This window comes from Misgurnus anguillicaudatus, chromosome 15 (assembly GCF_027580225.2).
Source record: "Misgurnus anguillicaudatus chromosome 15, ASM2758022v2, whole genome shotgun sequence".
NCBI classification, from domain to species: domain Eukaryota; kingdom Metazoa; phylum Chordata; class Actinopteri; order Cypriniformes; family Cobitidae; genus Misgurnus; species Misgurnus anguillicaudatus.
In genome coordinates, this window is record NC_073351.2 from 25,688,639 (window position 1) to 25,714,766 (window position 26,128).

The 26,128-nt window shown below is 37.4% G+C and overlaps 1 protein-coding gene across 1 annotated transcript in view; it reads right to left on the minus strand.

The window, feature by feature from the left end:
* The window catches only part of eea1 (early endosome antigen 1), a 33,898-nt gene extending 10,108 nt beyond the window's left edge, over window positions 1–23,790 (minus strand). The window contains exons 1-21 of the mRNA XM_055174016.2: window positions 23,622–23,790; window positions 20,031–20,108; window positions 19,742–19,854; window positions 18,874–18,928; window positions 18,641–18,712; window positions 17,898–17,934; window positions 17,705–17,809; window positions 16,422–16,543; window positions 16,131–16,286; window positions 10,387–10,503; window positions 7,495–7,833; window positions 7,074–7,223; window positions 6,737–6,856; window positions 6,456–6,659; window positions 4,306–4,506; window positions 4,110–4,223; window positions 3,876–4,031; window positions 3,594–3,733; window positions 1,821–2,151; window positions 1,149–1,250; window positions 838–1,032 (exon numbers count right to left, since the gene is read on the minus strand). Of these exons, the coding sequence (XP_055029991.2) occupies window positions 838–1,032; window positions 1,149–1,250; window positions 1,821–2,151; window positions 3,594–3,733; window positions 3,876–4,031; window positions 4,110–4,223; window positions 4,306–4,506; window positions 6,456–6,659; window positions 6,737–6,856; window positions 7,074–7,223; window positions 7,495–7,833; window positions 10,387–10,503; window positions 16,131–16,286; window positions 16,422–16,543; window positions 17,705–17,809; window positions 17,898–17,934; window positions 18,641–18,712; window positions 18,874–18,928; window positions 19,742–19,854; window positions 20,031–20,108; window positions 23,622–23,645 (2,931 nt within the window). The 5' untranslated portion in view covers window positions 23,646–23,790. The remainder of the gene's footprint in view (window positions 1–837; window positions 1,033–1,148; window positions 1,251–1,820; window positions 2,152–3,593; window positions 3,734–3,875; window positions 4,032–4,109; window positions 4,224–4,305; window positions 4,507–6,455; window positions 6,660–6,736; window positions 6,857–7,073; window positions 7,224–7,494; window positions 7,834–10,386; window positions 10,504–16,130; window positions 16,287–16,421; window positions 16,544–17,704; window positions 17,810–17,897; window positions 17,935–18,640; window positions 18,713–18,873; window positions 18,929–19,741; window positions 19,855–20,030; window positions 20,109–23,621) is intronic.
* Window positions 23,791–26,128: the final 2,338 nt, after the last annotated feature.

Below are 26,128 nucleotides of genomic sequence, written 5' to 3' on the forward strand. Positions count from 1 at the left end.
AGATAGCCAAGATACAATGATTTGAAAACATGGAATTTGTGGAAAATTTACTTTTAACACATATTAGTAGGGCTGCACCGATTAATCGCGTGTCGATTTCGAATAGATTCTGTGTTTCATGCACAGCTTCATGCACAGCAACAATCTGAAGAACGGCAATATAAATATTCCTCTAGACATTTCCTAGAATAGCGTTTGTAATGCTACTTCTTCTGTGGCACAAAGGGAGTTTCTGCACGAGAGCGCCCTCTCGTAATTCATTCATTGAGAAAACGCACATTTGCAAAAAAGTTCATCTTTGTGATAAGTTTCATTTTAACTAGTAATTTGATGCTATAGAAACGGGGCGTGTCGTTATGATTGGTGTGGTTGAATAGGGCATGCAAGGGTTTGGGCGGAAGTTTGATACTGCGGCCCCGTCTCTGGCTATACGGACATTTCCTGACGTTTTTATGTAAAATGGGAGCGCCCATGATCGGACATTTTTGGCTTCAATTCATTACAATAGAAGGAAGCAACGTCGCGTCGTCCATCTTTTTTTTTTACAGTCTATGAAAATCGCCTAGGAACCGGTTAGCAAAGCGGGTTACTAGCCAATTTTGATGCAATTTTGCTGCATCCATTCACAAAAAGAAAATTTTTATATATTTAAAGTAGGAAATGTACAAATATCTTCATGAACATGAGCTTTACGTATACTAATGATTTTTGGAATAAAAGAAAAATTTTGACCCATGCAATTTATTTTTGCCTTCTTTCTACAAATATACCCGTGTGACTTACGGCTGGTTTTGTGGTCCAGGGTCACATATAAATGTGCAATGTAACAGCAAGTACCTTTTTAGTGAGGGTGGCCTGCATCTCGGACACTTGTGCCTCGAGTTTCTTCACTTCCTGGCTGAAGGACCCCTGGGCGGTCTTGAGCTGTGCCTGTAGCTGCTGTGCACTCTTCTCCTTCTCTTTCAGCGTGTCTTGAGACTGTTTCAGCTGGACGCTCAGTGTGCTCACCTGAGACTGCAAGCTCTTCTCTGCCTAAAAGATTTCAACCAGAATTTAATGACTGCGATACATCATGATTTTTCTACTGAACAAACAATACAGTAACATATGGAGGCAACATGAAGGTCATACACATTTTGCATTCTTACCTCCTTTGATATCTCTAGTTGACCTTTGACATCACCAAGCTCTTTCGAAGTGTTCTCAGCATTTTTCTGAAGCTCTTGCTGTGCTTTCTGATAATACTTCTCCTAATATTAAAGAAAAGTGGCTTATTAGAAAACCTTTTATGTAAAGTTCATTTCTAATGGATCTATGAAGTCAATTAACTCTTTCCCCGGCACAAAAGTTTAATGCCTGTCAGAAAATGTTTTCTTTAAATATATAAACATACAATATCAAATGAAAGAACAGACCATCTGCTTTCAAACAACAACAACAAAAAAAGTTTTATCCTACCTTTATTAATTCTCTTTGTATCACCTCTCAAATATGGGTGGGTTTCTTCAAAAACACCAAATTTTGAGCAAAAAGTTCAAATAATTAAATTTTTGTGAATGAATTTTGATAGAGATGCAGAGCAATCTTCAAAACATACACTAACATACAGCTGTGTGACCTTGGGCGATACCACTGGGTTTTATAAGTTGCTGAAGAGCAGCACCTGGTGGATAATAGCGGTATTACGCATTGCCGGAAATACTTGTCATTGGCAGGGAAGCGTTTTCTCTTAATTGACGAATTAACTTGTCAATGGCGGGGAAAGAGTTAATCTGGGATATTAACATTGATCAAGCTTCAAACTCAGTCGTGGCACCCACCTTCTCCTCCAGAATGGCTTTGCTGTACTTCTTCTCTTTCTCCAGTTGACTCTGGCTTTCTTTCAGAGCTTTAGAAGATGTGCTCAGAGACTCTTTCATCGTGGCCATCTCTTTAGTCAGAGCATCTTTTTCCTCCCGGGTCTTCTTTATCTCTGTACTCAGATTCTGGACTTTCTTATCCAGTTCTGCCTGTCGTGTCTGACCCTCCTGAGAAAGCTTATCCAAGCTGGCCTGCAAGCTTCCACTCTTCTCCTCTGCCTTCTCCAGCTGTTGTCTTGTTTCAGAGAGAGCTGAGGTTTTCTTCTTCAACTCCTCTTGTTGGCTGGCAGCTCTGAGACAGAAAGACAATAAAGAATAATTAAAAACTTGGATTTTGTGGTGTTTAGTTTAGAGGAAACCTATATTGTAGCATACATCTACATCTGATAAAATGAACTTATTTATGGATTTAGACAATGCTGTCTGTTTGAGTAAAATTACCTCAAATATGAATTAAATGTAGGGGAGAACGCTTTTTGACATTGGCTCTATCATTTAAAAAATATTTAGTTAAATTTTTTGACACAATCAACACACACATCTCTGCTACAAATGAACACTGTTTGTCGGAGCTACCGTTATCTTACAATTACACCGAAAGTGACAGAAGTGCAAATGTTACAACTTACCCCATATGTGGGGTTCATTGTAAAAAACAGAGGGTTTGTTGTAACACCTGCTAGAAAATTTAGTTTAAACAAATAATAATTAAATAAAAGTTTATTTGTATATACTAAAGAAGGGTAATGTTTATATACATCTGTCTATAATAGATGAATGTGTGGATATCTACCCATTTATGATCCTTCATCTAACCATCTTTATATTATGCATCAACGCATATAATTTTTTTTTAAAGGGCTGCACAATTAAGACAAACAAAATGATAATTGTGAGTTATTTCCTTTGAAACAGTATTAACAGTTATCATTTTAATAAATAGTATTTACATTGTTTTCATTATCATTGTATACTGGAGGCTTAACAACACAGTGTTACAACTAACCCCGCTGTGATATTTTTTTTTTAATCCCAGCTGTAAGTTACTAGGAGTTGCTGACATGATTCAAAATTATGTTATCTTTTAGGTAACAAGACAGTGATCAAAATAATATAAGGTTGGATTTGGTGACTTACACACCAAACACCAAGAAAAGAAAAACACCAAAACACTCTTTGTTCAATATCTTAACCAAAACACATCAAAACTTTTCACAAATTCACAGGAGATCAACTTCTGACAGTAAGAGAAAATGAACAAAAGCACAGATTGCTCGACCATGCAGAAAGTTCTCCCAAACTTATCTTGCATTTAGGGGGGAGTATCCACATTTTTTATACAATAAAGTTTGAACACTGAAACACTTAAGACTGTTGCCATCATAAGCTTGATTTCACGTGACACTTTATCCCTGATTTTTTATTATTTTTAATAAAAATGTCTTTGTTTATTGCTGTTTATGTCCCTTTTTTAAAGAGTTTAATGAAATGTTTTTATATTATTTTGGTTGCATTAGTGAGTTATTAAAAAATGCAACTGCTTACCTAGGCACGTAATATTAAAGTATCTATAAATATTTTAACTGCAATTGTGTCGAAGAAATATCGCACCGCTAGCGGAGATAACTGGTACTTTATCGTATCGCAATGAACTGTCCAATTTACACCCCTAATCCAGACGTGTACCTGTGAAAACGCACGTGCATCCGATGAAAGCGTCTATAAACTACCTACCCTTGCTTCTCTGACTCTAACAGATGGTTCAGCTCCTTTATCTTCAACTCCAGCTCACTGACTTGTTTCTTCAGCTTCTGCTGCTCTTTCTGAGACTGTTCCCTTCCAGAGCGAAGCTCCATTAACTCAACGTCTGCTTTCTGTTGCAGCCACAAACACATGGAGTCATTTCAAATCACACACATTCATGCTATTATTCAAGCACTAAAAGCACTAAATGCAAAAAGTGGAGCCATGATGATCAAGCAAAAAGCCACTGCAGTCATTTAGGCTCGCCCTGACCTTGGTCTGGGTCTCCAGTGTCTCCATCCTCTGTTCTGCAGTCAGCAGTTTGTCTCTGCTATCCTTCACATTCGCCTCCAGTTGAGAACACTGCTCCTGCTTCTCCTGCAGCCTGCGGCCCTGCTCCTCCAGCTGAGCCTGCATTTTACTCAACTCCTGTAAACATGTATGCATTTACTAAAACAACAGGAGATACTTATTGCGGATGACATACATTTTATTGACAAAACATACTTGTTGTTTGTCCTGCAATGCATTTTGGGCTGTCTCCAGGTGGTTCTGCAAGTCAGCACGTTGGGCACTTTTTGCTGCTTCTGCAGCCAGCAGCATCTCTGTCTTGGCTTTTAACTAAGAGGCGAACGAGTGAATCAAGTAAATATTTCTAGAAATTGACAACATCTCACATAAAAACTCTGTGAAGATGCTTTACCTGTGTGTCCAGCTGGGCTATCTTCTCTTTGCTCTCTATGAGCTGAGTGTTGAGTTCAGAGATGTTGGTCTCCAGACCCTGGCAGCGGTCTTGTGCCGCACGCAGGTGGGTCTTTTGCTCTTGCACCTGCTCATGAAGGTTATCCTGAGCCTGTTTGTTGCTCTCTGATTGGTTCTTGAGCTTGTCAGTCAACTGCGTTATCTGGATAAAAAAAATTAGATTCAATTTCTGTCCAATTCAAACCCCATTCACACAGACCTTTGGTCCCAGAAAATACCCATAAAGTTGCCAGACAAGCTTCTATGTGAACGCAAACACATCCCATAAATCTTCTGGGATCGTTGCCGGAAAGAGGATCTAGTAAGATACACGGAAAACCCTCTGTGCACTGTAAACCCGAACAGTACAATGTACTCATTTAAAATGAGTGAACTGAACTCAAAACTGTTAAAAAGTTTATTGAACTTAAAATTTTTATGCGTTTTCAACAAGTTCGCTATTTTAAGTTCCACAAACTCAAATAAAATGAGTCAAAGAACTCAAAAATTGTATTTATTACTTCAGAGTCATTTTAATACCACAGCCTCATTGTAACAAACACTGCAAATAATGACAAACTTTTGGTGGTTGTGATGAGTTCAATTTGCCATGTAAGCTAAGAACTGACACTGCAAATTACTTCAGTTTAAAGTTAAATCAACATGATTGGTTGAGGAGGTTCCAGTTCCCAGCATGCTTTGCATGAGCCTGCAATATGAGAGCATTGTTTTGGAATTAAGTAATATTTTATGTGGTTTTCAATAAAGAGAAAGACTCAATAGTGATAAACATTTATTTATCTTGGAGATTTAGAAGAGTTTGCTATTTTTTAGTTTTGTGGTTACCATTGTTCAGAAGTGTAGTGCCTGTGCTTAGGCTGTAGGTCGAATATATGTTGCTTTATCATACAGTATAAACTATGACTGTGGGAAAGTCTGCACTGAGTTCAGTCTCAACACATTTTCACTGGTCTTAAATTTTTTAAGTACGGTATACAAAAAATATATATGGTAAACAGTCCTTATAATAAACAGTAGTTTTATGTATATTGTACTTAAAGATTTAATAATATGAAGCGTAAACTTTTAAATTTGGGTTAACTGAAATTTTTTAAGTTATCTTTACTTAAATTTTTTGATGCTGGTTTACTTAAAAAAAAATTTATGTAATCAGTTTCAACAAAATTTTTGAGTACTCTGAAGTGTGTGAACAAGAAGCTAAAAACAGTGCCGTAATGGGCGTGACGTAGTGAGGACACGCGCGTCATCACAACAAAAGTTATGGTTTAGCTCTTTTTAAAAAGACAGATTTACATGCATATCAACATTCACGACGAGAAATGTTGCAAACTAGATTGAAGCAGTTGTCAGGAAATGATAAATGAGACCCAAAAACAATGACACGCGTGCCGTACTGAGGATGCGGGTGTCATGGCAACATGAAGTTGGTTCAACTCTTTAAAATGAGGGATTTATATGCAATACAACATTTACGACGAGAAATGTCAGCAAACTGGACTGAAGCAGATATGAGGTAAGTTAGCTCGTCATTTACTGCACTAAAGCGGAGATCATTCAGCAGCATAAAAAAATATCGCGTCACGTGCTCATTTGAGCTTATAATAAACAAAAATGCCCGCGCGTCATCCCTACAAGATTTACCGTTCAGCTCCACAAAATGGGGGTTTTAAATGCATATTAACAATCAAGATGAGAAATGTCTGAAAACTGGATTAAAGCAGACATCAGGGAGCTCGTCAAATATCCACTCTGAAGCTGAGATCATTCACCAGCATAGAACGGCGCGCCACGCGCTCCTTTATAGTCTTATAAACAAAAATGCCCGCGAGTGGTTTTTTGGAGAGAGAAATAAAAAATAATATGCAAACTTCAGATGCTGCGTAGAAGAAAGTGTAGGACTTTAAACAGGTCACGTGTCTTTCCGGGACCTTGCAGATGCTGGCAAATCATTGGCAGTGTGAACGAACAAAAAAATCTAACGATCTTGGAAAAATCCAGGATGCATTTTCCGTGTATTTTCTGGAATGTCTGTGTGAAAAGGGCTTTAGTGGAGAATGAATTCCTGTAGAAAAGATAAGCGTTCCTCATTACCTGTTCTTGTAGCGAGTGATTTTTCTCCTTTAGTTGGTTAAGCACAGCTGCCTCTCCCTCTCCTGCCTGGATCTTGGCACATAGATCCTCTCTCTCAGCCTCCAGTTGGCTCACGCTGTCCTTGCTCTTTTGCAGCAAAGCCTCAAGATTCTGGATCTTCTGGTCCTTGTCCCCGATCTGACGTAACACCTGCTCCAGATCGTTCTAAATAGGAAGGTCAGATTATCTTAGAATTAACCCAAGATTGGACTTTTTGTCTAATCCAGGAGTGAGATTTTCACCTGTGCTTCTCTAAGTTTGCCATTGGTGCTCTGCTGAAGCGTTTGAAGTTCTTGGTGCTGCTGTTTGGATTTGTCCAGTTGATGCTGTAGGTCCGTAGACTTGGCAAAGCCCTCTTTTAACTACACACAATACACACAGAGGGACATGTGCAGTGGTTCAATGTGAAGATACAATTGTTAATACATTGTTATTACATCAGTATAAATATACACATGCTGATTAACCTAATAATTATTTATAAAGTGCACAAATGCATCCATGTGGTATGACCTCATCAGCTTCACCTTGATTTGCATTTCTGCAATATGTGATTTTATGGTCCTACGCCATTCCTACCTGTTCTTCCAGCAGGGACAATTTAAGCTGCAGGTCTGCCACCTGCTGTTCTCGATCTTTTAGTTTTTCTCCTGACAGCTGCCTCTGTTCCTTCAGTCGGCCCTGTAGCTCCCCCAGCTGACGCTCTGCATCCAGCAGCTTGGCATGAAGCTGAAGACACAAACTTTACATCAATACGGTTGCATGGGAGATCATTTTTGTAATAATACATAGTCATCAAAGATGCTCTATGGATGGATGAACACATGGATGTTGGATAAATGAATGGATACATGGTCATATAGAAGAACAGATGGATGATACTGTAGATGTAAGGTATAAATGTATAGCTTGAATGCACTGTAAGTCACTTTGGATAAAAGCGACTGCAAAATGCATAAAAATGTAAACTGAATGGATGGATGTATTTATAGTATCCGACCTGGCTGATCTCACTCTGCTGCTGTAGGCCCTGGTTCTCTTTATCCTCCCTTTGCTGCTGGAGTTGTTTCTTCTCTGCCTTTAGCACCTGGTGGTTCTTCTCCAGCTCGCTGAGCTCGCTTCTGAGTCGAGCAGCCTCCTCGCCGCGTTCATTCAGTTCGGCCTGGGCCCGGGTTAGGGCCGCATCGCCTGCTGAAGCCCGGGCTTGGCTCTCCTGGAGCTCCAGGTCCTTCTGATGCAAGCTGCCCTGAAGACTCTTCTTAGAGGACTGCTCCTGACCCAGACGCTCCTCAAGCTCCTGATTCTCCTTCTCTTTACGAGATAACTTCTCTGACAATTGCTGAGGAGTGGCAGAATGAATGAATGAATACGTGTTTTATTATGACACTTATTGTTATCTCACTTACTGTATATAATTATTGTCTTAATATGACAACTTACAAAAAAGCAACCTTTTGGATGATTACCATACAGAATATTATATTAAAAAAGTATAACCTCTGGCTAGTCTTAAAAGAGCATGTTAGCATGGGGACCTCTAGATGGACATCTTTTTGTAAAGTGTCTTTTTGTGTAGTACCATTTAAAAGAGGACTATTTAAAGGGACACTCCACTTTTTTTGAAAACATGCTAATTTTCCAGCTCCCATAGAGTTAAATATTTGACTTTTACTGTTTTGGAATCCATTTAGCCGATCTCCGTGTCTGGCGGTACCACTTTTAGCATAGCTTAGCATAATCAATTGAACCTGATTAGACCATTAGCATCGCGCTAAAAAATAACCGAAGAGTTTCGATATTTTCCTATTTAAAACTTAACTCTTCTGTAGTTACATTGTGTACTAAGACCCACGAAAAATTAAAAGTTGGGATTTTCTTGGCAGATATGGTTAGGAACTATACTCTCATTCTGGCGTAATAATCAAGGACTTTGCTGCTGTAACATGGCTGCAGCAGGCGTAGTGATATTACGCAGCGCCTTAAAATAGTCCCCTGCTATTAAAAGTAACCAAGGCTACTATTTTCAGGCAGTGCGAAATATCACTATGCCTGCTGCAAAAAGTGGTACCGCCAGACCCAAAGATCAGCTGAATGGATTGCAAAATGGTAAAAATCAAATGTTTAACTCTAGGGGAGCTGGAAAATTAGCATATTTTCAAAAAAAGTGGAGTGTCCCTTTTATTAGGGTAGGGCTGGGCACTTGACAGCAAAAGAGTTTGATGTGACTCTTGCACTGTGATAGCTATAAAGAAGGTAAGGCTGATAAGGAAAGAGTGACAAGCACATAATGGTAATATGGAGATGGCACCTACATCATACAATGAGCTTTACCTCTTAACATATAGACTATAGGGCACAGCTGTGTTCCCATTACTAAAAAGCCCCGTCAATCTCCAGTTTCATTTGTTAAAGGGACACTCCACTTTTTTAAAAAATAGGCTAATTTTCCAGCTCCCCTAGTTAAACATTACATTTTTACCATTTTGGAATCCATTCAGCTGATCTTTGGGTCTGGCGCAGCACTTTTAGCATAGCTTAGCACAATCCATTGAATCTGATTAGACCATTAGCATCGTGCTCAAAAATAACCAAAGAGTTTCAATATTTTGCAGGAGGCGCAATGATATTATGCAGCAGCCGAAAATAGTCCCCTTAGTATCTTTCAATAGCAGGGGACTATTTTCAGGCACTACGTTATATAATTGCGCCTCCTGCAGCCGTTACGGCAGCAAAGTCCTTGATTATTACCCCACAATGAGAGCACAGCTCCCAGCCACATCAGCCTAGAAAACTGCAACTTCAAATTTTCCATCGGTCCTAGTACACAACGCAACTAAATTTTTTAATGTAGTTAAAAACAAGTTTCAAATAGGAAAAATATCGAAACTCTTTGGTTATTTTTAGCGCGATGCTAATGATCTAATCCGATTCAATGGATTGTGCTAAGCTATGCTAAAAGTGGCACCGCCAGACCCGGAGATCAGCCGAATGGACTCCAAAACGGCAAGAATCAAACGCTCAACTCCAGGGGAGCTGTAAAATGAGCATATCCTCATATGTGTCCCTTTAAACAGTGTCTTCATCCTACATTGCTTTGTTTTCTATTAGTTTCTCTGAGTGCCTGAAAGAATCTTAAAGAAACATCAACATTTTCATAAATATATGTCATCTGTGAAAAGCGTAGGACCACAAAACGTCGGCGTCGTATTTTGCATAGCACTGAAAACCCTGTTCATGCAGACATTATATGTCATCTGCGCGTTCACGTCTGTTACCGTTTATATTTATTCCCCAGGATGGCTGACAGGAATGGTTATGTTAACGACCCCTAATCGTCCATATTTCACTTCCAATCATCTGTTGCGGTCAACATTTTTGGGAAGTCAGTGCACCTCTGGGCTGTGATCTCTTAATCCTTTCCTGACAATTCAAACAATGGACTAGAGGATTGAGGATCAATACCTGTGGCAGTCAGTCACTGTAAATATATCACCACTGGCATGAGACCAATGTCCCCCTGACGCTTTAACAACCAGCATCTGTGAAGCGTATGTCAACACTCTTTAACGGCCAATCAAAACGCATGTGTGACAGATTGTAGGGGGGCGCTTTCGCTTTGTACCGGGCACGTGGGAGGGCGGCACAGCTCTCTTTTTGTAAAATGTGTCAGCCTGTTTCCTGAAAGGGCAGCTGGTACGGTTGTAAACGCTGTTATGGGGGCTTAAATTTAGAAGTTATTCAACATACTTGGTGTGTCCAGAGACTGCCGGTCTTTACATAGCAGGCGCTGGCGTGCGTTCCACAAAGCAGCAAAGCAATTAAAATATACAGCTGTATTTGCTGCAAGCTTGTTACTCTAAGAACAATGCATGTGTCACTCTGTGTGTGTTACCTGGGACTGTTGCTGTAAGTTATTCAGGTTGCTTTGTAATTGGTGGATCTGTTGAGTGTAGACTGCTGCCTCTTGAGGTCCTTTCTCAAGTTCGGCCTTCAGCTGTGCTATCGTTTTCTGCAACCAAGCACACTAGTGTGAGACAGGAAGAGCAAGCAATGTGATACACCTGATCAGAGTATTTATCGTATTCAATTTGACACAAAATAAATGCTGAAATTGTGAGGAATAGATATACAGGTGAGTGGTTTTGTTTAGGAATAAATCGTTTAGCAGCCACAACCTTAAAAAGCAGGTTGCACAAAAAGATGATTTAGAACCCTTAAGAGACAATGGAGGACAAAGACAGATAAAAGTTGTAAAAATTGCTCTAAATTTGAGATAATAGCGGAGTGAGTTCACAACTGTATTAATATGAATAAAATTTGACGGCAACTCCTTTAACGTTTTCATGTACCCACCCAAAAGCGTCTGTTCTTACTTGTTTCTTTGCGAAACAAAGCAAAAGCAAGTCATTTACATCTTAATCTTCATGACATTGCAGTGCACTACTAACTTAACATAACATTATTTCCACTGGTGCAGACATTAATATAATTATCTTTATGATTTTATACTTATCTTTATCATCCATACTGTAAACAGCTCTTTAGAGATTACATATTAAACAATCTCTCACAGCTTTATTTTAGTCCTATCAAATTAAAGGAAAACACCTCTGTTTTTCAATATTTTACTATGTTCTTACCTCAAATTAGACAAATTAATACATAACTGTCTTTTTTCAATCTGTGCATTTAATCTTTGTACAGCGTGTTATGAATGTGTTAGCATTTAGCCTAGCCCCATTCATTCCTTAGGATCCAAAAAGGGATGAATTTAGAAGCCGCCAAACACTTTCACATTTTCTCTATTTAAAGACTGTTACATGAGTAGTTACTAAGGGTGTCACGATTTCGATTTTAAATCGAAATCGATCGAAATTAAGTCACAGCTCCGAACTTCGAAATAAAAAATGGGATCGTCGATGCTGCCACGCCCCCATTTCACGTCTGGTCGGCTTGGCAAGCGAGGAAAAAAACTCTCAGAGATGCCTTTAAAAACATCTGTCCAGCAGAAAGCGATCATATTTTAAACACGAGGGATGTAAGTAATTGCTACAACTCCTTGAAATGCATATCATAAACAGGATTACGTGATCTGACTTTGGACAGAGCGCAGCTCTCTGCACGTGCGCGATAGTGAGGGAGGCGCAAAGATGCAGCGGGTTATATTTTAAACAAAAGGATAGTTTGCATCAGCTTGCATGAAACGCATAAAACTGAACAAATACATAAGGATTACTACTTTAGTTTATGTTCAGACTTCGGACAGATGCGAGAGCGCATGCACACGTGAGACAGAGAGAAGCGCAGCTGCTTATGATGCTGGATTTATTTCAGATGCTATGAGTCCAAGACACGCGCATTAAGTCCATGTGCATTAAGTCCATGTTAGAGATGCGCGGATGGACTATTATTTCATCCGCAACCGCATCACAAAACTCATCATCTGTCCACCATCCATCCGCACCGTTTCTGACCAGTTTTCAAAACCGCACCCGCCCGCCATCCGCTGACTGGGCGATGCAAGACGCTGCTGATGACAGCCGCGAGACTAGAAAGCTCTAGAATATCAGCAGTGAACTCCGTCTCTGATCGGCGCACATGGGACAAAAACAAATAAATAAATAGCCCAAATTAAACGCACAAATTACATAGCCTGCACTGGTGTCATCCTGATTTACCACTTTGTAAAACTTATTCCAGGCAACCCTTTTCTGACATTCTATTTCCTTTGTTTTTAATTCTCATTTTTTGAGTTTGCCACGTTCCTCCTTCCCTGGCGTTGATAAGAGCTGTGTCAAAATGCATCCTCAACGAATGGATCCTTAACAGCCGAGGATATCCCAAACAATTAAAAGCTTTATTAAATAAAAGTGTATATTTATTAGAAAACTTTTTCTTGTCACTGTTTTAGTATTATAAGTTATGTTTGTGTTAATATTATTCTGTTTATGTTGCGTATATTTCTAGGTTGATTATTTGATATGCTGTTGAATAGATTAATCTACATCAATGTGTCATATGTTCTAAAATAAATTAATATTTTTCTGATTACATATTTATTTTAATAAGTCAGAAATGTCTCCGCTGTTTTCTGCTGACAGGCGCGGTGGGCGCTACTGGGGGCGTGTGCAGCAGGTGACGCAAATTGTGGGTCCTCAGAAGGCTAGACCGTCTCATTTCAGTTCTCTTCTTGAACTTCTGTGGCTGCCACTATGAAAGGCAGAGAGGTCGCATGCTTAGAAGGACACAGCTAATAACAAGCAGTCGACCGAATTTAATTTTAAAAAAAAATTTGTCACGTCATCCGCCCGATCTGTGTGTGCAAGAAGCAATCCTCTCTCTACAAGCTCTCGCGTTAAGTGAAGCCCACAAACCCCCATGCGAGTTGTGCAATGTGCATGTTAATGTTAAAGTATTATAATAATAATAATAATAAATAATGGCATATAATTTTTGTCTAAATTATATGCCATATAAAAAATATGTAAAAATCGAGAATCGGATCGAATCGTGTCCTTAGAATCGAAAATGTAATCGAATCGAGGATTTGGAGAATCGTGACACCCCTAGTAGTTACACAAGTAAGTATGGTGGCACAAAATAAAACGTGATTTTTAAGCGCATAAAATATGAGAACTATGGAAGTATGGAAGAAGAGCACTTTAATTGCAGCACTTCGACCTCAGGTGTAGTAATATTGATGGAAGTTTGATGGAAGAGAGGGGGAGTGGTCAGGAGTGATGATGTTACTGCGCCTGAGGTCAAAGTGCTGCAAACTAAGTGCTCTTCCGCCATACAATATAGTTCTCATTTTTATCCGCTTAAAAAAAATTGGCACGTTGTATTTTGTGCCACCATACTTAGTCATGTAACTACTCATGTAACTCATGTCTTTAATAGGGAAAACATGGAAGTGTTTGGTGGCTTCTAAATTCATCCCTGTTTGGATCCTAAGGAATGAATGGGGATAGACTAAATGCTAACACATTCACAACACGCACAGACTGAAAAAAGATTGGTATGTATTAATTTGTCTAAGTTGAGATAAGAACATAGTAAAATGTTGAAAAACTGGTGGTGTTTTCGTTTAAACATGGTGTATATCCATTATACACTCAATAACAAAAGACAAAATGCAAAAACAGCACAGCTGGAAAACAAATGTCAGAACAAATGTCAGAACAAAGCACTCACATACCTCATATGGGTAATATACTTATGCCGCAATAGTTAGCCTGTCTGGAACCGAGCCGACTTGAACCACTATAATGTTTGACACTTGCATTGCATGCGAACGGCCCCTACGCTAATAGAATTCTGTTTTTCTCTCCCTGTCTCGTCCTCAACCACGAGGACCATGAGACAAACAGACCCAGTTCCGGTTGCTGTGAAGATCATTGCATCACTGATCCACTGGCTGTCCTTCAACGTGATGACCAGCCGATGCCCGACCAACGACCACCGGCTAAACCAGTTTAATTCGCTTACCCGCCTCCTATCCCTACCGTTTCTATATATATATATATATATATATATAAATATATATTAATTCCTCCCAAGGGTTTTTGTCCTTCTAGGACTTTTTCCCATTGGGTTTTTTTTCCTAGAGGGTTTTTAATCCCAGGGAGAGTCAGCCAACTTTGGCTTAATTTAGCACTTTACAGTATACGTTACTTTATTAATATGCTCGCTTGTACGGTTTAACCGCTTTCTCTACTTCTTATATTATCTATTGATTTTCTGTGTTCTCCTCTACATCTTCTCATGTAAAGCTGCTTTGCAACAATTAACACTTGTGAAAAGCGCTATATAAATAAAATTGAATTGAATTGAATTGAACAAACAAAACATGAAAAACACACCCCAGATGTTAAGGGGACAAATATGTGTAACATTCTTTTAAATTTTACCGCAGCTATAAAATAGTTAAAATAACTTTTGTGATAAAATGGGCATTCACAGACATCGATGCATTCAAAGTTAGAAAGTTTTACCTCCAGTTTACGACTCTCCAAGGGAGAGAAAAGTGGGCACAGTGGTACGTGAAGGGTGAGAGAGGGAGAGATGCAAGAGGGAGACACATAAACACACAAACCAATGAAGTGAGGCAGGACACACAATATAGAGACAGAGGTGCTAATAAAGTCTTTAAGTAAGGGATAATATTATCTCAAAAATAAGCTCCGACAGCTTCAGTGTGATCAGGACCTGACGCAAAGTGGAGATAACTTGTCCTTTCGAAATATTATTACATGGCTATTTACCTCATAAAAAAGGTTAGGGACATTAAATATTGTTTTGAAAAATTTTGATTAGCTAATTTTTAACTAATGCAGACCTTCCGCAAGGAAAACCCGTTTACTTTCGGTTTTAAGATAAGACAAGACGATCAAATGTCCCGAAAGTGCTATTTGGTTTAATCATTTGTAAATATAATGTCATATACATTACATATTTAATTTTCGTGTAATATTAAACTGCACCTGTCAAAATGATTTGCAGCATCCGGGTTACTGTGTGTCATTGGTTTTGAGTTTTGCGACTGGCCAATTAGAATCAAGCATTCCAATGAGCCGTGTAATAATGTGGTATAAAATTTGATGCTTAAAAAAATGTTACTCAAAAATCCCTGAAAATATACTTTGGTGTCATTCATCATCTTGAACATTTGTTAAAAAGAATAGTGTATTTGAAATAACAATATGAATCCTTAAAAAAACTTTCTCCTTAGAGTCACTAGGTGGCAGTCTTAAAATTGTCTTTAAAATCATTTTGTGAGCAAGGGCTACTACAATGTATAAAACAATCTGGAGGGCTACTTTTAAAAAAAAAATATTTTCTTGTTGATGTTATTTTATTTTACTTGTTAATATCTTTCATCTTTGTTTAAAATGTTAACATACATAAAATAGGCAAAGCTAATATAACAATATGTAATAAATAAATATTACAATTGAGCCTATTTATAGAATGTGCTGTGGCGGGCAACTCAAAGACTCTGTGTGGGCAAGCTGGTGCCCACAGGCAACATGTTGGAGACCATGGTGTAGACCAATGAAAGTCGTCAAATTAGAATATCTGAAAAATTGACCCGTTTCTAATAATCTATGATCCAAAGCTGCTCTGCCTTGGTGGGACCTTCATATAATAACAACCACATTTGAGTCACGAGTGCAGGCATTACAGATGTGTTTACAGGAAACATTTGTAGGTGGGAGGGAGGCCAAAGGGTTAATGGTTAACCTCAGGAATCTATTAGAAAAGACAGTCAGTGTCCCTCATAAGCTTAAAACTTATTTTTTTAACGTTAAGATCCATTTATACTCTACAGTGTGGCAGTTTAAATTTCATGTCACTTAAAAGTTCACAATAAGCTTCAAAAGGAAAAACTTGCTGGGGAAAATGTCAAAGGTCAGATACATGCCTCTGTTACCTCCCATTATTTGCGTTCACAAGCTATTGATTTTGGCATGGGTCTCTTTATGTGGCTGGTCCTATCAATACTCACAGTTTCCGAATAAACAGCTTAGGGATCGAATGTCTATAAAGTAAAGCACCATGGTACAGTAACCCCGTCCTTACGTGAGCTGTACAGCGTAGACAAGGTCACGGCAAGTTTGAGCTGCCTTAGCTCACCTCTGAGGTAGTGAAGTTGGCCTGCAGCTGTTCGTATTGGCTCTTAAGGCGCTTGGACTCCTCCTCCCTCTCCCGTGTCATGTTGTCCATGAGCGTCTGCACCTGCACCAGCTCTTTCTTCAACACCTCCACGTCCTCCACTCCAGGCCTTTGAAGCTTGAAGAGAGCAACGACAGACAGCATTAGACCGGGAGAGACAGATGACATAAGAACCTGATGATACACTTGCAGTAGCAGGTGAGAGAATATTAACTCATTAATTAATCACCAGACAATAAAACGTGCGGTTACCAGCTCTGCCGACAATTTTTCCTTTTCTTGTCTTTCTCTCTGCAGATCTTGGTTCAGACTGGTCAGCCTCTGCTCCAGTGCTTCTCTCATGCTCTTCTCCTCATCGTAACGAGATTTGATGTCTGGAATTAAAGCGCATGCTTATTTTAAATCCAAATCATGTACACTAAACATTTAAAGACTTTCTACTATTTTTACTCCATATACAGAGACAATTATATAGATATATGCATAGAAAAGTTTTTCTTTGTTTGTCCAACACTGGCTCAACCAAAAGCTGGATTTTGTGTATGGCTTAAGGGAACAACTTCTGACTTTAAGACCCAAAACAGTGCATCCATCCTTTACAGAAGTAATCCACAAGGCTCCAAGGGGTTAATAAAGGTCTTTGAGGGTAATTGATGCTATTTTTTAAAAGAAAAATATCCATATTTTAAACTTTATAAACTATAAAAACTAGCTTCCGGTAACAAAGCCATCTTGGACTCCACTCACTACGCTAAAACTTTAACATAAATTGCACCCAGATGGGGTCATTACCGTAAGTTACTTATTATAGTTTATAAACTGTAAAATATGGATATTTTTCTGATTACCCATAGAAGACCTTTATTAACCCATTGGAGCCGTGTGGATTACTTTTATGAAGGATAGATACACTTTTTTTTAAAGTCCCCTGATACCCATTTTCTACCACTATAAAGCTTGGAAGAGCAAGGACATTTACTAAAATAACTCCAAATGTGTTTGTCTGAAAGGTAATGGACATATGCATCTCGGATTGCTTAAGAGTGAGTACATCATGGGGTAATTTTGATATTTGACTGGAGTATCCCTTTTAGGGATGCATAACGATTAATCGTGATTAATCTATAGCAGAATAAAAGTTTTTGTGTGTGAACTGTGTATAATAACTTTGTATAAATAAAGGCACACACATGCATGTATATATTTAAGCAATGTTTACATGTGTATATACATTTGTATATTTATATTATATATACATAATTAATATATTTTTTTTCTTTAAATTATACATGCATGTGTGTGCATAATTATATATACATAATTATTAAACACCGTTCACACACATATATGATGTAAACAAAAACTTTTATTCTGCTATAGATTAATCGTGATTAATCGTTATGTACCACTAATCCCTTTAATCAAGACTTACATTTTTTCTAAAAGATCTTGTTTTAGTCATTTTATAATAAAACTTAATATTCTCCAAAAGACTGCACAAATGAAAAAGGCATAAAAACCTCCACAAAGCTTACCGACTATCTCAGTGGCGAGCTGGGCAGCTTTCTGTTCAAACAGGTCTTTCAATTGTTTTAAGTTAAACTTCTCAGTTTCGGACTCGTTGAGCCTCATTTCAAGCTCTGAAAAAATAAAAGATTGCAACTTTACATCTCAAACTACAAAGCGAATACTAACTTTAAAAAGCCGTTAAAACTACTCTCAACCAACCTGACTCCTCTACACTTGTACCATCACTCTGTGGGCCCTAAAATCAAAACACATCAAGCTTTGTGAATAATTCAAATCTGACCCTGGAGCACAAAACCAGTCATAAGTAGCATGTGTATATTTGTAGCAATAAGCCAAAAATACATTGTATGGGTCAAAATTATCAATTTTTATGCCCAAAATCATTAGGACATTAAAGGGAAACCCAATTTTTTTGAAAATATACTCATTTTCCAGCTACCCTAGAGTTAAACATTTGATAGGAAAAATATTGAAACTCTTTGGTTATTTTGGAGCGCGATGCTAATGGTCTAATCAGATTCAATGGATTATGCTAAGCTATGCTAAAAGTGCTAGCGCCAGACCCGGAGATCAGCTGAATGTATTACAAAACGGTAAAAATCAAATATTTAATATTTTTAAGGGGAGTGTCCCTTTAATTAAATACCATGTTTCATTAGAATATTTTGAAAATTTCTTACAATAAATATATAAAAATTGCATTTATCATTAGTAATATGTGTTGCCAAGGTCTTCATTTGGACAACTTTAAAAGGGCTTTTCTTAATATTTTGATTTTTTGCACTCTCACATTCCAGATTTTCAAATAGTTGAATCGCGGCCAAATCTTCATTAAAAAAATAAAACCTTATGACTCGTTTTGTTGTACAATGTAACACATGTTTTTTCAGCCCTTTTAAACTATTAATTACTACAAATGTAGACTTTATGAAAGATTTTACTTTATTAGTCGCTAGTTGTCCTTGTACTTTGTCTAACTCTTTTTTTAACTCCTCAGAAAACCAGCGTTCTTCCTAAAAAAAACACACACATACAAAAAAGTGTCAGCACTTGTGATCCAACAACAGTATGATCCAGTGGCAATAACAGCATTGAGTAATGGTGTTATGAGTAACACCAAACATTTCATGCATACTATAACTGATAAGAAGTGTGGGAGTCAAAAGCAGGATACCTTCAATGATGCTTGTAAATCTTGGACTTCCTGTCGAAGAAGGCCAAGATCCTCCCTAAAGAAGAAAAACGGCCTGTATTGTTACATGCTCCGGTGGAGAGAGAACATACTTACCGGGTTGTATTTAGCAACAACAAAACGCTACCTTTTTTTAGTTATGTTTTTGGGCCGTTTTTTGCCTTTTATTAGATAGATAGTATGATAGGAGAAGACAGGAAAGTATAGGGTGGAGAGAGGGGTACGGGATCGGCAAAGGACCTCGAGCCGGGATTCGAACTCTGGTCGCCAAAAGTGCGTCTGCACCATATGTCAGAGAACTGCCAACTACACCATCAGCTCCGACACAAAACGCTACCTTAAACGATCTATGAATTCAAATTAACACAGCATTTAAAGCTTAAGGTGCGGTCTCCCGGACAGGGTTTAAGACTAGTCTTAAAGTAATATAAATTTTAGAACTGTCTAAAGTTAAAAATAACTTGCATTGACATATCTTAAAATACATTAATGCCATTGTATTGTCTCGATATGCACACATGTAATGATTTTTTGCAATGCTTGTTTGTAAAAACTACCTTAATGTCATAAATTCACTAAGGACTAGTCCTGCTTTAGTGTAATACCTGTCCCGGAAACCACCTCCAAGATTCTACTTCAGTAATATTTCAGAGTCAACAAAAAGAGGCGGGGCTTGATTTTTTTATTGGGGAATTGGTTAAATCATGGTTCAGCCAAAAGTCGGGTTATCGTTAATTACAGCCCACATGTTAGAATGACATTATCATGTCAGAAAGATTATCCGACTAAGCAACTGTGTTTCACTGAATGGAAAGAGAGTAAGAAGGGTTTAATAATAAAGAAGCCCAACCTGCCAGCACTTAGGTGAGAAGGTTGATCTCCAGTATCATGGAAAACCTCATAATGTTTAAAGAGCTCTTCCGCAGAGTTGTGAGACTTCATACACTGAGGACAAATGAACCCCTCTGGAGAAACAAATTATCACCACCAAGATATCAGGCAAATATCAAGAAAGCAATGCATAATAATTCATTTTGGGATAAGCAAGCTCTATTTTATGCAAATAAAAACACTTTACAGCGATAGGTCACTTAACTGGTAATACTGCATGATAAAACATTAAATTTTATTCAGGTTACCTCTGAAGACTCGTTATTCATGTCGGCAGAAGGCTGCTGCTCGGACTCTGAGCTTTGGGAACCTCCTTTTCCAGGAGTCTGGACAAAAAAGTCAGAACAGATTTGTGAACATGGCAACCGATGAAACTCATCTCATTCGATCCCACTATTTTATGGTAAGAATGATTTAACTTTATAGGCAGCCTAAGTGCTGATTTGGCCTGCTCGATGAGTTTTATTTACAAGCTCCGAAGGCGAGGAATGGCTTTGTTTGCTTCCTGGGATGTACCCGGCATGGCTCATTTATCTGAGGTAACGCGTGATGCTGAAACAATATAGTGAGCGGCCGATAAGCTTTTCCCCAAGTTGTTCCTGGCAACCAAAAGCAGTATGATGCCAAACAATATCAACACTGATACGCCCTTGACATTTTGTATAAGACCATGCCTATGATGCTGATACAAGCCTCGTCAGACTCAAATCACAAGTTTCCAAAGAATACAGACATCTGGAAATTCAAAGCCATTAGCCCAGCAAAAATCTTTATGCTTGCCTTCTGCGGTTACAAGAGAATAACATTGATTTGATATCACTTCAATGCCTGGCCTGATTCAATGAATCATTGCACTAGTTCAAACTAAGTCCAGAGGACTTGTTTATAAATCTTTGCATAGATTTCATCTTTAAAGTGTGCGTATGCATATAGGCAGATATCACATACGCAGAAACATTTTCAGATTTATAAAACTATGCATATTAAAATCATTAAAGAGATAGTTCATCCAAAAATGAACATTCTGTCATGATTTACTCACTCTCATGTTGTTACAAACCTGTATAAATTAAGGAAGATATTTTGAGAAATGTTTGTAACCAAACAGTTCGTGGAAGGAAAAAAGAATACCTTAATTAGTTCGTCCAAAAAAAAAGGACCATCGACTGTCTGGAGGATAGCCAGTTGATAAAAAGCATGACCGTGAGAACTGTAAGTGGACTTCTGTTTTAGGTTTATTTAAACCTGTTATTGTATTAGTCTATAGTTCTTGCAAATTTAAAGTAAGTTAGCTAGTGATTCTTGTTGTTTGAGCAACCTTCTAGCTAGGTTGAATGTGCCTGTTGATTAGATTTAATTGTTGAGCGCTCTTATAATGTAATTAATAGTGGGAAAAAAACAGTTTTTACAATCTTAGCGCTATATATCATCGTTCGCCAGACGTTCTATAAATCTGCTTCAGTTTGTGTTTATTAACCCTTTAGTTTCACTTCACTTAATCTTCACGCCCACTACACTTGGGCCAAATACAAGAAAACGTAATTTAAGCAGTGAAGTGCAAGACAGCAAGTGTGGTTATTTGGATGCAGCCAATGTTTCCCCCTGTGCTAAAAACCCTTTCGGAAGGGATAAGATCCGGAATAAGATCCTCTTTTTGGTACTAAAACAACGTCAAGGTTCTTGTCGGACGTAACTGCGCATTGCTCTGCCTCACTGATTTTCTTTATTTTCTGTTTCTTTCTATCTAACTTCTCGGCGAAAGCATCCGCTGTACCAGTGGTGCGAACACGAGCACATCTGGCTTGCGCAATAATAAATGAGATGTCAAGACGTCATCGCGGCCGCTGTGATTGCGTGTTGTCGAGAGAACTGACGAAACTGCATTTTTCCTCCTTAAAAATATAATTACCTGAATTGTCGAAATGCTGAATTAAGATCTTTTGGGGGGCGAATCGAGATCACGATCTTTTAACGATTAATCGCGCAGCTCTACGGTGAGTGTGGGACTGCAAGTTAAGTTTTGAATGTTTATAACTCTTGTGAATGAAAAAAATTTGAATTTGCTCAATGTTTTGGAGCACACAACTTTATAGACATCCTTAACACTAACATATTCATACTACCGTAGTTTTCGGACTATAAGGCGCGTTTTTTCATAACTTGACTGGTGCTGCGTCTTATAGTCAGGTGCGCCTTGTAAGTCAGTATGAATTAATTTTGATAACATAATTACCATCTACAGCCGCAAGAGTCCGCTATATGCTGGTCCTGTATTTATTTATGTAATTCAATTAATTCAGAGATGCGGAATGACGAGTCTGCGAATTTCACGCTAGTTGGCTTGTTCGGTTAATTTAGACTATTCAACCTTCCAGGTAAGTTCTGTATGCTATGGTTTATCATTTAAATAACTGATAATATTACTTTAACGTACAGACATCTATTCAGCCTGCTGTTCTGTCTGCTATTGTTTAATTGAATTACTTGCCTTTTCACATTAAATGTCTGTCCTTCGGATTGGATTTTGTGAAATAATTTTCTAAATAAACGCGACGTATAGTCCACTACGACTTATATGTTATTGCGTCTTAATGACACATTTTTGAATACTCCGGTGCAGCTTATAGTCCGGAAAATATGGTAAATGCCAACAATTCAATTTTAATTTCATGGGGACTTTAAAGCTTAACAATGGGTGCTTAGTATAAATTTTAAAGCAAATATGTTTAAACTGTCTGATTTTGGACATAAAATCAAATCCAATCCAAATGTACCACATTTTTGCATGACAGCTTCTGTCTGTACTACTAACATAGCTAAAGATAATTTCATAATACACAACGCATATTTTCCATTAGTCCCAGCAAGCAATTTTGCTTTTAAAAGATGTTGAATAATCATCCAAACAGCCCAGACGTCTAGGCAAAAACAGTGCCAAATTTGGGCTGTCAGTGAAAATTTAATAGACGCCTAACCATAGTCCAAATATAAATGAAGTAAAATAAATAAATAAAACCTAACACCTTGTAATCAATGTCGACTTTGCTTACATGATAGAATATCATACATCTCACAAGCTATTTTGGTATAAACAACATGTAGCCAAATTCAAGTTTATTTAAGTCTAGAAGTGGTTTACTCATAGCCAGACCATCTGGTCTATAGTTACCCTAAATGGTGAAATGACAGCTATTGCTTACTGGTGTTAGAGAGTACAAAGTTTTGTAGAGATTAAAGACATCAGTTCCCATCACAGATGAAAATGAAAATAAATAGCATTCCATGCAAAGCCCTGCTGTCTTACAACCATGATATTACCATGGTACACGACCAAACACTTGCTTTATAGTGCTTTATAGCTAAGGTGGCTAAACATTCCTGTTAATGGGGAAATCATCCTGTGAGGTCACATGTTGTGTCAGACCACAGCACGCTTATTGGGTGTACAATGCACTAACATTAGTCATTTAAAATGGACACCTCTTTTAAAGACGCAACATAAACTACATAAAGTTCATTACACCTTGTCATTGCATGTAGTTATCAATAAAACGAGTTATTTTGTCAAAGCTGTGTTCCCGCTATCGGCTAACAGCTGTCTCCATGTCAACATTCATGGCAGCGCAAAATTGTCAGTACATTTACCACTCCTAAAATAAAAAAGGGGTTATCTGCACTCGCTATTTGTAACTGTCCGTTAGAAATATCAAAACAAAGAACATTTTAAGGGATTATCCGATAGCACAAGGCCACTATTTAGTGTCAGGCCTGTCAAGCTAAAAATCACATTCAAGTGAATGAAAGTATCTGTCTGTGTTCTCTCAGTTTTTTCCACTCACCATCTGTAATATTCGTCTTAACATTGTGTAGTCCTTTCTCTGTCTAAAACTGTGATGAATCGACTCTTATTCGTTGGGTCCTGGTGAATGTTTACGTTTTAATATTTTCTGTTGACACCTGCAGACAGACACACTATCGATTCTATGCAAGACAACCGTATTACGGAATGTCCCGCCCTTCATCTGACCATTGTTTGGTATGGTTGGATCAACTGTGTGAACGACTTATGAACTGTCCAATCGTAGGTTGTCTGATAGAGGCGCCTACGAATCATAGCATAGCAAAGGCGTGACGGAATTCAGATGGGGTGGGATCATTCTCGGAGCGGACTAACAAATGTATTTCATACAATATACAACTAAAAATATAAATTAAATTCCATTATTATATTATACCTACTACATATTTTTGTTAAATTAACGTCATTCAGCAAATCTTTCGGTATGAAGATGGGTTATTACTGCCACCCGCAGGCATGGAGGATGTGGCTCATTCAGCCCTATTATACAGTACAGAATACTATTTTTATATATTGAATATAGTACAAAATACCATATTTTTTTGTAGAAATATAAATGCTGGAAATCAAAAAATACAAATCGGTGGTTTTTAAAGTACAAATTTTTTTCTTTTAGGTGTTTTTCTGAGGTTCCTTATAATGATTATACATTTACTTTTAGTACACTCAAAAAAAAAAAAAATCATTGGATTAACTCAATTAAATTGTGGGCAGGATTTCCATCCAATATGAATGTGTACAACTAACTCATAAAAAACTGCTTTACACAATTAAAATATATTGAGTTTTGAGATGGCAGTACTCAATTAAGTGTAGTTGCCTCAACTAAATTTAGTATAGTTTGAATAACTCAATTCAGTTATTTTATATAAAACGTTTTTATATCATACTAATTAGCATGAGCACATGTTAGCATGCTAATAATAATAACATATGATACTTTGGATGAGCATGTGAGAAGAGACTGATCTCCAAACAGGCATTAACACAGTTAGTGCTCATAGAGAGTAATATGTTACATCCACAACTTAACCACAAGCGCCACTCTTCTGCACGATGGTAACCAAACAATTTGAAAAAATATAACACAAACGCTTCTAAATCAATAAGATAAACGAACATTAAACACTATTAAGTCTTTCTCTTTACATAAAAATGCATAAAATAACACTTAATTAAAAAAAATTACTCTCCAAAAGCAGTTGCATGCAAGGGAAATACAGATCCACAGCCCAGTTAGTAATAGCAACACAAATCATTCATGTTGTCCCAACATAAAATGATTAAGTGGACTGAACATGATAAAATTATGTTGAGATAAAAACACGGTATTCTTTTTCCAGAACCCAAACTCAAACTAATTGTGTTAACGCAATTAAAAAGAAATCAATAAATTATAGTACTCATTTATTTTGTGTTGGACTAATTTAATATATATACTTATTGCTCTTAATGAGGTATTTTAAATTAATTGAACACAATTTTAATGTGTCATTTCTAAGAAGGGCTTAAATCATACTTCGGGTGAGGTCCTCACGACTTTCCAACTAAATCATTTCCTAATCTCTGGAACGTTTTTTTCTCCTAAAAAATATTTACAATTTTATGTCACCTCTAGCTGATGATGTGGATGATGTGACAATGTATTCTTTCATTATATACTGTGTAATGTATATAACTACATCACAGGTCAGCTTTAACATTCCACAAGTTGCCTTACACCATTTTTTACTCATTTATCAAAGGTTAACATCGTTTGTTAGTCCTACAACCAGTTTTAAATAAACCTTTAAAAAAGGAAATTATAGGTGGATAAAAAGCCCCTAACATATTGCCCCTATGCCTAATTCTTAAATTAGCAATAAACCTAACCTCAAAATCTTAATCTGTCAGGAAAGTTGTTCTGGGACCAACAAAGTATTTTGTTTCCAACAAGAACCTTGACTCAAGAACATGCGGAACCACAATCAGTAGCTAAAGAAATCATATACTGACATTGTTAGAACATAAGTTTTTTATTTTGTTTCAGTTTGTTCAGGGTTTTGCTGATTTTCTGAAAGACAATCAATACAATTGGCAGAAATAAACATTTTGTTAGTTCTGTCAAATCACATTAGGAAAAATTCCTAATCTTTTACACATTAAATATATACCATTGATCCTTGTTGATAAATAAGTTAAGAATTGAGGTGCTTCTGTTTCAAGCAGTGCAATCCTTTAATTAAACAAACTGTGTGATTCACTAAATAAACTACTTAAGCAGAAGCTTAAATCTTTGAATATTAAAACATATTTACAACCTGACATGCAATCTTCCATCTGAAGAAAAAATGAAATGATTTGAACCATACACAGTCTAAATAAAACACATATCCCATTGCAATTCAGTGAATTCCACATACTGTTCACTGACCAAATACATACATTTGTGGAAATGTAAATTGCAATACATGTTTACTGCATTTTGTTTCCTTTATTTCAGAAAAC